This window comes from Chionomys nivalis, chromosome 2, assembly GCF_950005125.1.
Source record: "Chionomys nivalis chromosome 2, mChiNiv1.1, whole genome shotgun sequence".
Classification (NCBI taxonomy): Eukaryota; Metazoa; Chordata; class Mammalia; order Rodentia; family Cricetidae; genus Chionomys; species Chionomys nivalis.
The window spans coordinates 103,082,651-103,095,766 of NC_080087.1; the positions used below are offsets into that span (position 1 = coordinate 103,082,651).

Sequence of the window (13,116 nt, forward strand, 5' to 3'; positions counted from 1 at the left end):
TGGAATAAAGGAGTAATGGGTGTGTGTGTGTGTGTGCTCATCTTATGTGTTCTGGAGCCCATGGAACGCGGTGTCTTCTACCATCACAGAACACACCAGGGGCACTGCCAACATCCTGCAGAGTCAAGTCCTGCCATCCTCTCCCTGGGAGTCATGTTCAACATCTCCATCAGCTCTTCTCAAACGGCTGGGAGCAATGTCATAGCCTGGATCCCTGGTTCCATCCCTTGGTCTCTTCATGTTGTTCCTGGAGTGTGGTCTTTCTCTCCCAGAACAGCTCACTTAGTTTTACAACCTTCCACAATGTTTTTGGGTTTTTTGTATTCTGTGTCATAAAACTATTTTTTTAAATTCTAAACCAATGGCATCTTTAAAAAGAGTCTTATCTCTCCCTGGTTTGGTATACATATGTCATGAGCTTTCAGCAGTGAGAGCTGGGTTTCTCCAGCCTTCCTCACAGCAGGACAGATGTTCTGCTTGCCAGTTTTGTGTAATTCTGGCCTTGGCCTGGGACAAACATGTCAGGGAAGATGACCTCTTCATGGCAATTATCTTTGTCTGAAACTCAAAAGCACACCCTAACTGTGCACGTGCTATAGAAACCAGGTCCAGAGCCCCAGACCAGCTCCTCACTGTGTGAAGAAAACCTACCAGAGCAGTCCCAAGAGCGTCAACAGAAACTCTCTCTGCAGGTGCCACTGATGGCGACAAGCTACCAACTGCCCTGCCCCTGTTCTAGAATGACCTAATCAAACCCAAGCAAGCTGACCTGCTGGCCAGAGACAGCTGGGGACAGCACCATCCACCCATCTTCGCCACCTGCCACCACAGCATAGCACCATTTCTCAGACCCACACAAGCACAAAGAGAAATGCTTCTGCCATCTTTTAGCAATCTTGCCTTCTGAATCCTGCTCATCTTCACCAGCCTCTATCAAAAACGAAGAAAAAAAACCTGCTCTACGTGAGGCCAGAGAAACAGCTCAGTGTTCAGAGCACTGGCTGCTCTTCCAGAGGCCTCGGGTTCAATTCCCAGCCTCTATATGGTGGCTCACAACCACTGTAATTTCATTTCCTGGGGATCTGATGCTTTCTGTGCCTCTGTGGTCACTGCATGCATGTGGTACACACATACATACAAATGAAACACTCATATACATAAATACAATAAGAGGTGTCAAGTGGAAGGCAGTGGAACGAAGGGGAAGACTGGCTCCTGCTCCCACCAGCAGGTGTGGGGGGCCATTCATTCCTTATTCCTCACAGCTGAGCAGCCAGAAAAAAGTCCAACCAGGCCTGGGCATGGATGAGGCAATGCAGCTCTAACTCACGCCCATAGGCACAACCAAAAGGCACAGACGCTGCCCAGGGTGAGTCTTCAAGACTGTCAACAGTGGCTTTGATTTCCGATCAGGAGAGTCAGAGACTCTGATGGAAATCTACCTTCAGGTCAACTCCAGCTACTTCTGTGGGTCTGTGACAGACCTGGCAGTCTGTGCCCCTGTTAGACACAGACTAAACTCTGCTAGATTCTAGCTTTATTAGGTCCTTAGATATTTGCCTGTACAGTTGCCAGACCAGAGCTGAATCTCAGGGGCTGCTGCGGATCTACCTCCATCTTCGGTTAAGCAGCTACCACCTCCTGGAAGGCATGTATCAGTGAAGGCTAGAGGTGACCTTAACCCACAGGCCTGGGAAGGGTGTTGCTTTCAGGTTGTATCATGATGACCAGACACCTTCTCTTAGGACTACACACTGTGAGCTCAACCATCTCAGATGAAGAATCAACTAGCTTTTTTTGTTTTGTTTTGATAATGTGGTAATGTGAACATCCAGTGTTAAAAGCTGTTTCCTCAATCTACTTTTTTTGTACCAAGGAAATGATGAAATAGATTATTAGGTTTCCAAAAGAAATGAAAATGGCTATAAGACAATTGTGTTCATGCCAAGCACAAGTGGCCAATGAAGTTGGAGTGATCTCACCATGGCTGATCCTACTCCTGCGAGTAGGCCACCTCTTGCCTGCAGGCCTCCAGGATAGCCACCTCGTAGCCAGCTCCCTCATCTGGTTCAAAGGCCTTCTCCCAGGGAAGGTGGGGTCCCAGAGGATCCCTGGGCACAGAGAAGGGAGTGGCCTGTCTCACAGCTTGTGGAAATGGATTTTGCCCTCCCTGCCAAGGCGTCTCAAATGTCCCAGGGGCCTCGCTACTCTTTGGGTAATTAGCCTAAGATCTTGCTATCATTTGGATTTGGACTGTTCCTGAAAGGCCGACATGTTGAAATACTTGGTCTCCTATTTGGCAATATGGGAAAGTGGTGAACTTCAGGTGGGACCCAGTGGGAGTTTTGGGGCCACTGGGGGCAGGAAAGTCCCCAAAGGGGTTAGTGGGGTGCAGTCCTGCTTCTCTTTCATGTCCCGGTCGTTCCACCACGAGCTCCCATCAAGACAGCTTCTCTGGGGCCCAGACAGCAGGGCAGCAGACCAGGGGCTAAAACCACCCACACTGTGAGACAAAATAAAATTTGTGTCTTCATAATCGACCTGTCTCTGATGTTCCTGTTAGAGTGACAGACAGCAAACACAAACAGGGAACACAGGCGCTGCAAGGAAGACAACTTTCCGCGACGGTGCTGGAGACAACCCCAGGCTGGCCACCTTAAGGCGAACGCGTTGTCCCTGGCGCCTAGGAGTGAGTGGGATCTGCTGCTTGTTCGTACTCTCCTGGATATTCCCAACGTGCCCTCACTATAGAGACCTATAGGAACACCATGTCATGTCACGTCACAAAGCCCAGGACCCCCCACCTAAGGCACTCTCTCTAATGTTGGCCAGGTCCCTTTATCATCCAGGAAGTCTCTGATAAAAGAACTTCTTGAGCCCCAACCAACCTTTCTTTTGCAACGGGATCTCCAAGTTACTCACCTACAAGGATGGAGAAAGGAAGGAATGGGCAGGAGCGAAACAAAAGGGGAGAGGCAGTGACCCCTTGCAGGGAATTAGCCTGCCTCTTTCCCACTCATCTTCGGGATCCAGCCTAACACTTGGAACCATGGATGCCAAAACGGCCTGTTACCCAAACAAGGGAAAGTATGTTTACATGGAGCTTCGACTTCTAAGAATAACAGTGTCTCAGAAAGGGGTTCTGTTAATGTTCTGCCCCGGGCTTATGGGGTGTGAACGTCTTTTCCTGGCCACCCGGGGGCTCCCTGGTAAAGGTTTGCATCCATTAGCACTGTCAGTCTCAAGAGTGGCCCACCTTGTGTTTCTGCTCTTCTTGGTTGTCCGTCCTGGCTGTACTGAGGACAGGGCTGAGAACAGGGGACGGTCCCTGCTCAGCTGTGCTCAGAGAGGCCTGAAGCTCAGGGCTCTGCCTCAGCTGGCTCTTCAGGCTGGAGGGAGAAGGCTGAGGGCTATCCACAGAAAAGCCTGGAAATGAATGAAGTAGGGTGGAGCAAAAATGAGAACAGCTGTGAGGTCGGCCTCCCTCGCGCTAGACTGCAAACCTCGTGCTGCAATGGCTTTTATGGAGCATGTGTGTGGTCTGTCACCTGCGCTCCTAGACACGCCACCAAAGGGAGCGTGGTGATGGCTATTCTGCCAGTATCAGAGACCAGCACATGGTGTGACTCCTCCTGGCCCCGAATCGTGTTTCTAGGGGCTTCTTTCTGGGTAAATCAAACACCGCAGGCCTGTGAAGCAAGGCTCCACGAGGCCAAGGATGGCAGAGGCCCATGCCTCACATGCCGCCCGCCTGACAGGCACACCGAGATTTCCGCCTGTGTCACTACCGAGTCATTAAAAAGAGAATACATAAAGCCGCTCATTTCACAGTTCCGTCTTCTAGTTGCTGGCCTTTTCACTAACGAGTGATTTTTTTCCTTCCTGTTGGTTTCTCATACCAAAATAAGAGACTAGTCCTTAACTCCTCTCCTTATTAAACAGTTTGCTTTTGAATAGCCTAGAATTTTAGCCAGCTTCCTAGGAGGTCAATGATGAAGCATAATTCACCTGACAATTTATAATACTGAAATTTCCTTAGGAGGCAGAGGCAGGATGATCATGAATTTAAGGCCAGCCTGGGCAACAAAGTAACATCCTGTCACACATATAAAAAAGGAAAATTCTGGGGCTGGAGAGATGGCTCAGAGGTTAAGAGCATTGCCTGCTCTTCCAAAGGTCCTGAGTTCAATTCCCAGAAACCACATGGTGGCTCACTGCCATTTGTAATGGGGTCTGGTGCCCTCTTCTGGCCTGCAGGCATACACACAGAAAGAAGACTGTATACATAATACATAAATAAATATTTTTAAAAAAAAGGAAAATTCCCTAACCTCTTGTCGAAGGGTTCTCATATTTTTCTATGGGAAATCAACAATTATTAAATGCCAAATTTAGAGATACATTTAAATGTACCTCCTTACCCTCTTGCTTCCACATCCTGAATGCCCGGACGACAGACAGACAGCACCATAACTTCAAATGGTATTGTACAGAAGAAATTCAAATGCTATTAGAAACTCCGGACATTTTTCCTAACTATGACTATTAAGTGCCCGAGTCCCCTGGTTTCAGGGACGCCACAGTACCTGGCCTCCCCTCTCCACCCCTTTCAAAGGAAGATCCTCATAGTCTGTAGCGACCAGTTTATAAGATAAACCTTGGTTATTGAGCTTAAAGATTCCAAATGAGAAGAGGTAGCATGGACAGGCACAGGCCCTGGGCAGGGCAACCTCTGGTGTGCCAAGCTGGAGCAGAGGAGGTCCTTATTTTCACATTGACAAAGTCAGCGGCCGCAAGGACCTCGCCTGCTGCCGGGGAGTTTGAAGGCACTCTGATAGCGTTCTGATAGAGCTCTGCTCGGAAATGGTTCACAAGTCATAGCTGAAGGCAGGAGAAAGCACTTATTGACATAGAAAACCTAGACGATGTTATTATATGAAAGTTTAACAACAAGTTTATTAAAATTTGCTTTATTACATATTTAAACATGCTAGACAACAATAGTGATAAAAAATTGTATCTGCCACTGCATTTCAATCAGAGTGGAGCCGGCCTCCCCTGCTGCCCTCAACTGTGCGCTATTCCCCATGTGGAGCACATCCCAAAGATGTACCAGCTAAGGGTTATGCTTCAAACTCTTTGTTGCTGGTAAGTCAGAACTGCATGAGGTCCTTTTATGAAATTAAAATTCAGAGAAAATCTAGAAGCTATGTCTTACACTTTATACTGTTTAAAATATAGTTGTGATGTTTTACATTCAATTATAAAAAGAAAATCAAAGACCACATTTTAGAGCCAAGAGATGGTGGTGCATACCTTTAATTCCAGCACTTGCGGAACTAGAGACAGGAGGATCTCTGAGTTCGAGGCCAGTCTGAACTATAGAGTGAGTTCTTGGACAGTTACGGCTACATAGAGAAACCCTGTCTCAAAACAAAACAAACCTCCCCCCCCCAAAAAAAAAAAAAACAAGAGAAGGATACCTAGGCTACAATCCACAATCCCTGAGAATCCAGGTAACAAGGAGGACCCTAAGAGAGACATGCATGGATGCCCTGGAAAAGATAAGATCTCCTGAATAAATTGGGAGTGCAAGGGGGAAGGGAGGGGGAAGGGGGAGAGGAGAACAGAAGGGAATGGGATGGTTGAGTTGGGAGAGGGACAGAGAGGGAGAGCAAGGAAATCTTAATAGAGGGAGCCATTATGGGGTTAGGGAGGAATCTGGCGCTACGGAAGCTCCCAGGAATCCACAAGGATGACCCCAGCTAAGACTCCTAGCAATAGTGGAGGGTACCTAAACTGGTCCTCCCCTGTAATTAGATAGATAACCACCCTAACTGTCATCATAGAACCTTCATTCAGTAACTGATAGAAGTAGATGCACAAATCTACAGCTAAGCACTGGGCCGAGCTCCCAGAGTCCAGTTGAAAAGAGGGAGGAGTGATAATATGAGCAAAGGGGTCAAGATCATGATGAGACAGCTGACCTGAGCTAGTGGAAGCTCACTGACTCTGGACTGACAGCTGGGGAACCTGCATAGGACCAACTAGGTCCTCTGAATGTGGGTAACAGTTCTGTGGCTTAGGCAGTCTGTGGGGCCACTGGCAGTGGGACCAGGATTTATCCCCAGTGCATGAACTGGCTTTTTGGAGCCCATTCCTTATGGAGAGATACCTTGCTCAGCTTCGATTTGGGGGAGTGTGGATGGGCTTGGTCCTACTGTGACTTGATATGCCAGACTTCATTGACTCTCCATGGGAAGCCTCACCCTTTCTGAGGAGTGGATGGGAGCTGGGTGGGGGAAAAACGGAGGAGAGGAAAACAGGAACCGTGGTTGGCATGTAAAAACTCTTTAAAAGTTTTTTTTAAAAAATTTTTTAAATAAAAAAATTAAAAAACTAAACAACAAAAAGGAAAACCGTAAAAATAACAACCCTCCCCCCCAAAAAAACAAGAGACCACCACTTTACCCATGTCTCTAATGCTCCTTATAGCATCACACTTGAAGATATTAAGTCTAGGGAAAGTTCTAGAGGACAATTAAAAAGTTCCTGGACTACAAAGCAATACAGAGCACGGACCAGCCTGCAATCCTAACAATTATAAAGTCAGCTGGGCTCCACAGCAAGCCCCATCTCAAAACAAACAAAACACACTCCCCGCCCCTCAGAACAAATCCAAAACCAGACAAAACAAAACAGGCTACCACAAAGGCTGGAAGGATGGTTTGGTGGTTGAGAGCATTTGCTCCTGTTCCAGAGGACCCAGGCTTGGTTCCCAGCACCCATATGGTGATTCACAACTGCCTGTAACACCAGCTCCAATGGATCTGATGCCCTATTCTGACCCCTGTGGGCACCATGCGTGCATGTAGGGCATAGAAAGATACATGCAGGAAAAACATTCATAAACATAAAATAAAAATAAATCTCTTTGAAAAGATTGTCACAAAATTGGACATTTTTAGTAGCAGGAGGCGCAGAACATGCAGAATGGTGTGCTTTAGGCACCATTAAACAATGCACTTCTGGGGTGCTGGTAGGTTAGCAGGAATGTGCAGCCAACGTGATGGAAACAGTCATGAAGGCAAGAGACGCACTGCCAGCAACCGGCCTTTTAGTAAACACCCTATAAAGAGGGGAGACTCCACTTTGGGATGGATTAGGGTTAGTGTAAACTACTTTTGGTTTTATGGCAGTTAAAAATCACTTGATATTATCACTGTACATATTTTATATATTATAAAAGTTATCAACTCAAAATTTAGTGAATAATCCACAAGGTTCCCTGAAACATTTTTTTTTACAGTTAAACTGGTGAGAGAAAAATTTCTAAATTATTCTTGAAATTATACAAATAAAGACCATCAGGTGTTAAATAATCCGGGTCTGGGACTTAGTAGAAGAATACTTCTCGGGCTGGAGAGATGGCTCAGAGGTTAAGAGCACTGACTGCTCTTCCAGAGGTTCTGAGTTCAATTCCCAGCAACCACATGGTGGCTCATATCCATCTGTAATGAGATCTGGTGCCCTCTTTTGGCCAGCAAGCATACAGATAGAAGACTATACATAATAAATAAATAAATCTTTAAAAAAAAAAAAGAATACTTCTCCAGCACTTGCAAGGTCCTCAATTTGACCCCCAGCAAACACACACACACACTCCACCACTGCCACTACTCTACCAAAAACTATGAGGAAATGTTTTGACAAGTAATTGGCAATAAACATGAAGTTTGTCTAAACGTGAGTGTGGTGTGTCTTCTGAGCTCCATCAGCACAGCAGTGTCTGTCCCAGCAGTGCGTTCAGCTGGAGCCACCACTGTCCACAGCATGTGCGTGTGTGCACGCCCGTGTGTGTGTGTGTGTGTGTGTGTGTGTGTGTGTGTGTGCATGTTGAAGTGTGGCTAGCCAGGACGCTTTCCGGAAGTGACAAAGACAGCATGAAGTCAGTGCCATTCAGGTTCTGTGACTCAGTGTTCCCTGACGTGAAAGACAATTGGCCTGACAGTTCTCCCATTGAAAGCCCTCTTATTACTGAGACATACTTTGGTTTTGTTTTGTAGACAGGATCCACAAGTATCTCAGGCTGCCCTCCAAACTCCCTGATCTTCCTGCTTCTACTTTCTGAGTACTGGGATTACATGTGTAAAAAGAATGCATGGCTGAAGTTGTCTTAAGAATAGTTTTACGTGCTATGTAATGTTTTATGGTAACTGACATTTCACCACAGAGTCATCTTAAGTATCTGCAGAAACACCGAAGGTCCTCTCATCGGCAGCAGCGAGAGTAAATCAGTATTGCGCTGAGCCACGGAATCCGTTATGAAACTCACTCATCCCCAGCTCTTGATGTATATGCCCGCACGCAGAGAGCACTCAACCCTCCTGCTGTCGGGTGAAGGACCAACTTCTTTAGCTGCAGAGAAGGGTTTCTTCCGTCCCAAAACAGCATAAAGAACAGCTCTGAACTCCACACTTCTGTGGGGACAGATCCCACAGTCTACTGGGAGACATTGCTGCACAGGCTGGAGGTGGGGGTGTCATTGTCTCAGAGTTACAAACTTGCTGTCACAGGGCACTTAACACTTCAAACGGTCAGCAGTCAGCCTTTCTGGCAGGTGGTTTATCTCCTTAGACTTCTCAAAGTACATCTGATGATTTTGAAATGTTATTTAAATTCTTTTGTGCTTACCTTCACTTTTCCTTCAAGACAATTGCTTTTGTTCTTCTAACTAGAGATGGAAGATGATGAAAAAGGACTTCACATTTAGAGAGAAAAGAAAATGTACTTTTATTTCATACCTTTAAGTTCTTTTTAAGAACTCTTTAACAGTCTTGAACATATCTGCCTCACAGCACAGCATCAGATCCTATTCAGCAAAACTTAAGGTCAAGTTGAAGGTTAATGTGAGTCTAGGAGGCACAAGGGAGAGAAACTATGGCTTGAATGGAAGACTGTCAGTTTCAGAATGGAAGAACCCCCACCCACCCCAACTGACTGCATGATGAAAACAGGTAAATGGGCATTTGATGAGTTCACAAACATTGTTTCAGGCTTTGCTACCTGGCGAGTGTCATGATTCACTTTTACAAACAGAATCTGTTGAAAACAAGCGGAAGGTGGTGGAATTGTTAACAGTGCCTCCCTACCTTGATGAGGAGATAAGGAAGACAAGGACTTTCTTCCCAATGGTCACTATGGTTTTATGAACAGCCCCACCAGGCCCACAGCCCAGAGCCAGCAGCCCTTTGCCCCCTCCAGCCTTCTCAGAACCACACCAGGGTGCTCACTATCCCTGTGGCAGGTGTGCCAGACCCCCTGCCAGGACGTGGAAGCCACCATCAACTGCCAGATCAACCTAGAACAGCTCCAGTGTCTACCTATCCTGTATTAGCGCTGACACCGTGATGGTGTGTGGCTCTCAACTTTGTTCACCAGAATATCACAAGAGAAAACGATAAAGCTGCAGAAACCATCGAGGTAGCTGGATCTTCCTTCAGGCTGTCAAGAAATCAGACTGAAGCAACTGAAACAGTGGGCTGAAGGCATGCTCCACCTGGGAAGAAGGGGGTTTTATTACTAGAGCTGGACAGACTGCCACGGACAAAATACAAGCACACTTGTGTGACGTCAGTGAGACTCATTACCTGAGCAAGTAAGTGAATTCCAACAAAGAACTGGTGATCCCATGGCCAACAAAGTCAGAGTTCCCCAACGTGACCTGGGACAGCAGTGAGAGCCGAGCCTGAGGCAGACTCTCCTGTAGCTCATGTCAGGCAATTTTATGCTTGTTGGGGCTTAACACTGCACAGAACACCAACTTAAGTTCTTTAATTACAGAGGGGAGGGAGGAGGAGGGAGGGGAGAAGAGGCACAGCACGGCCAGGTCATGTGGTTCACTCCTGCACATAAGACTTTGATAGTTTCGTTTTAGTGGGACGATTCTTGGGTGGGGGAAGGGTATAGCTTACTGGCAGAGCATTTACCTAACATGTATGATCAGGTCTAAAACAGAAAGCAAACCCCTTCAGATCCAAAAACATACTTTTGCCTAAAACCTTTAGAGCCTGTGACAAGTCAAATATAGTGAGTCTACTGAGTGGGTCTCATCAGAAGTGGCAGAGTTTAGCAGGCAGTGGTGGTGCACGCCTTTAATTCCAGCACTCAGGAGGCAGAGGCAGGCAGATCTCTGTGAGTTCACAGCCAGCCTGGTCTACATGAGCTAGTTTTGGGACAGACTCCAAAACTACAGAGAAACCCTGTGTCAAAAAACAAAAACAAAACAAATCAATCAATCAAACAAAAGTAAGGACCTCGCTGGCTTTACCATCTCCATCAGATGGGGTGCTAACTCAGGTCAGATGGTACACAAAGCCCCGAGCCAGAACACAGCAGCTCATTTATGTCAGTTTTCTCCCTAGAGACCCACACACTAGGTCATTACTTCATTCATGTGCAGCAGGTGCTGGACAGTCAAGGTGTCAGTAGGGAGTAGGCCTGTGTGACAGGAGACCTGAGTTCCTGAGACTAGTCTCTTTTGTGTGAGAGGTGACTGCCACCACGGACTGTCTCCCACGAGTGCTGTTGCCCAGGCATCTATTGTGTGGAAAGAGACAGAGGCTGGACTCTGTGCTCCCAGCACCTCAAAGAGTCAAAGTGCTCAAAGTGTTTTCGGCCACTGCTGCCCAGAAAGTGGCAACAAGGTCCTGAGCCTCCCAAGGATGCAAGGGGCCAGAAAAGTATGGACCTCCAAGCAGAAAGCAGAAAACCTCTGTTAGATGAATGGGAAGTTCAAGTTTGTAGCTGGAGAAAAACCTGCTTGAGACCACTGAGCTCTAGGGAATAAGCACTGCACTCTGGGACAGGTCTCGTCTCTGTGGGAGCACACTGAAAAGATGTCCTAGCGCTCAGCTGTCGGGGTCAGCAGCACTTCCTGCGCAGTGTGCTCGACACTGAAGGTGGCAGGTTGAGGCTTGCGCCTTCAAGTGTGGTACGTGGTCTAAGCACGCTGCACAGGCTCCTCCACCTCCTCTGCCACACTGGCCATGTTAACCATATCAGACAACAACAGAAAGGTATTGAAAGAGGGCTAAGACAGAGGAAGCAAGATGCTACACCCAACTGTTGGCCTTCAATACAGATATCACTACCCACAGCCACAGTAATGCAATCTATGCAAGCACCACGCTGCCTGTTTGGTGCTCGGGAGCCCATGAAAGAAACATCAGTGAAGGTTTGCATAAATACTTGCTTGTTTCAAGAATTAATTTAATATGTGAAATAATCTGCAACCTATATAAATCAAAACTCTTAAGTAGAGGGAAAGAAAGCTAAAAAGCCCATTTAAAAATTCGTAGTAAATATTTCCTCATTTTATTGAATAAACAATTAAAAATTGTCAGTACATATCTGCAAATTTATAAATGGTGATTTCAATAGAAAACAGATTTGATAAGTACCACAAACCAGACAATCGAAGTGTCTCTTTAAAGCATCAACAAGTTCGAATGCATAAAGAAACCCCAGCTCCATTTCTCTTCATTTCCTAGAAGAATCAATGTATACGCTTTCACCCAGAAGACAGAGCTTTGTGCACTAGTGGACACTGGCATTGGCGACTTCAAGGAAGGAGGTAACAATACCTGCCACCTGCAACAGTGTCTTTTGCATAAGTAGCCCTGCGACAAGAGCCAAAGTGAGACCACGGCAGATGCAACGCCATGGACTTGAGAACAAACATTAACCACTGAATACTACACTGATAATGAAGTAACTGTTCCTTCCAGTAATGGACTTTCTGCTGTTCTAGGAACTGGAGGGAATGAGTGTACTGTGAAGATCTACAGGAACTATCAGCATTGACTGGCACATAAACACATAAGAGTTAAGAACATGTGTGTGCACATTGCTGTGTTATCATAACCACAGTGAGGGTGACACAATACAATCATTACTCAGGCAGAACAGGGGAGATTACATGAAAAAATGAACATATACCTGTGCACGAAAGCCATCGGAAAGGATGGGATCACTGGGCATGTCAACAGTTTTCATGTTACATTCCTGGATGTGCTAGTGCCCATCCCTTGGTCATTTGCACTAAATAAAACACAAGTGCTAACGAAGACAGGGCATTCTAATCTAATGCCAGACCCAACACCTCTGCCATGTAAAAAGGCACATGGCCGTACCTAATGGATCAGAAGCCTATGCAGTGCAGAACCCTACACATCTCTAGTACGAACAGTCTCGCTGCCATGCAAGTATTGTTAGTCTTCAAATATTCACGTGGTTTATATAAATTACTGAGACTTTGGGATCTTAAATATAAAAATAGACTTGATAACTAATAAAAATGTATCTAAAGCAGAATACATTGTTAGAGGTGGACTTAATGGTTAGAATAGATACTGCTTGATGGTGGCCTTGTACTGCAGGGGACAGCCACAGTCTTGTCCCCTATAAACACTGACACACTGGTTACTATTATTTACACAGACAGACCTGACCACTGTTATCTTTCTGCATGGACACACTGGCTGTGACAGCTCTCTACCTGGGTTTCCTTTCTACCCATCCTAAAAGTCACGAGGACAGCCTTGACAGAAGCTTATGCCCTTTAAGAAGTTCTGGACATAACTAAGGAAACCAACAGACTGAGCACTAGAAAACTCACTCTGAGGAGCTGTTCCAGATCAGGACATGCTACTCAAGGCTATGAACTCACCTCCCTCAGTCTCTGCATCCTTCCCAGCCACTGGTTACATGGGCCACACCCCCACGTTGCAGCAACTGATGACACAGGCAGGCAAACCAAAGAAAGGCTCAGTGCGTATTCTGGATTGAGTGGCTTCAGGCCAAACTGCAGCTTCTCCCAAGGTGAGAGTGGCACCGTAGCTCAAGAGCAGCAAGGAGAGGAGATCTGTGACAGCTATGGCACCCTGGGCTCTAGGCTGAGCACCTGCCCACTGCGACTCCTTAGGAGGGGAGGTCAGGACAGTGTGAACAGGAACTCAGAAGAAGGCACAGCTGAGGAAGTAGCAACACTCCATTAAAAGAAAGTTGTTTAAAATTTCTCCACATTATGCCAAAAAGTAACCCTGTACTAGTGCC

General features: G+C 46.4%; 1 protein-coding gene across 1 annotated transcript in view; it reads right to left on the minus strand.

Moving 5' to 3' along the window:
- Positions 1-13,116, minus strand: part of Farp2 (FERM, ARH/RhoGEF and pleckstrin domain protein 2) — a 108,474-nt gene that overhangs the window by 19,070 nt on the left and 76,288 nt on the right. The window contains exon 14 of the mRNA XM_057762832.1: positions 3,257-3,426. Within this exon, the coding sequence (XP_057618815.1) occupies positions 3,257-3,426 (170 nt within the window). The remainder of the gene's footprint in view (positions 1-3,256; positions 3,427-13,116) is intronic.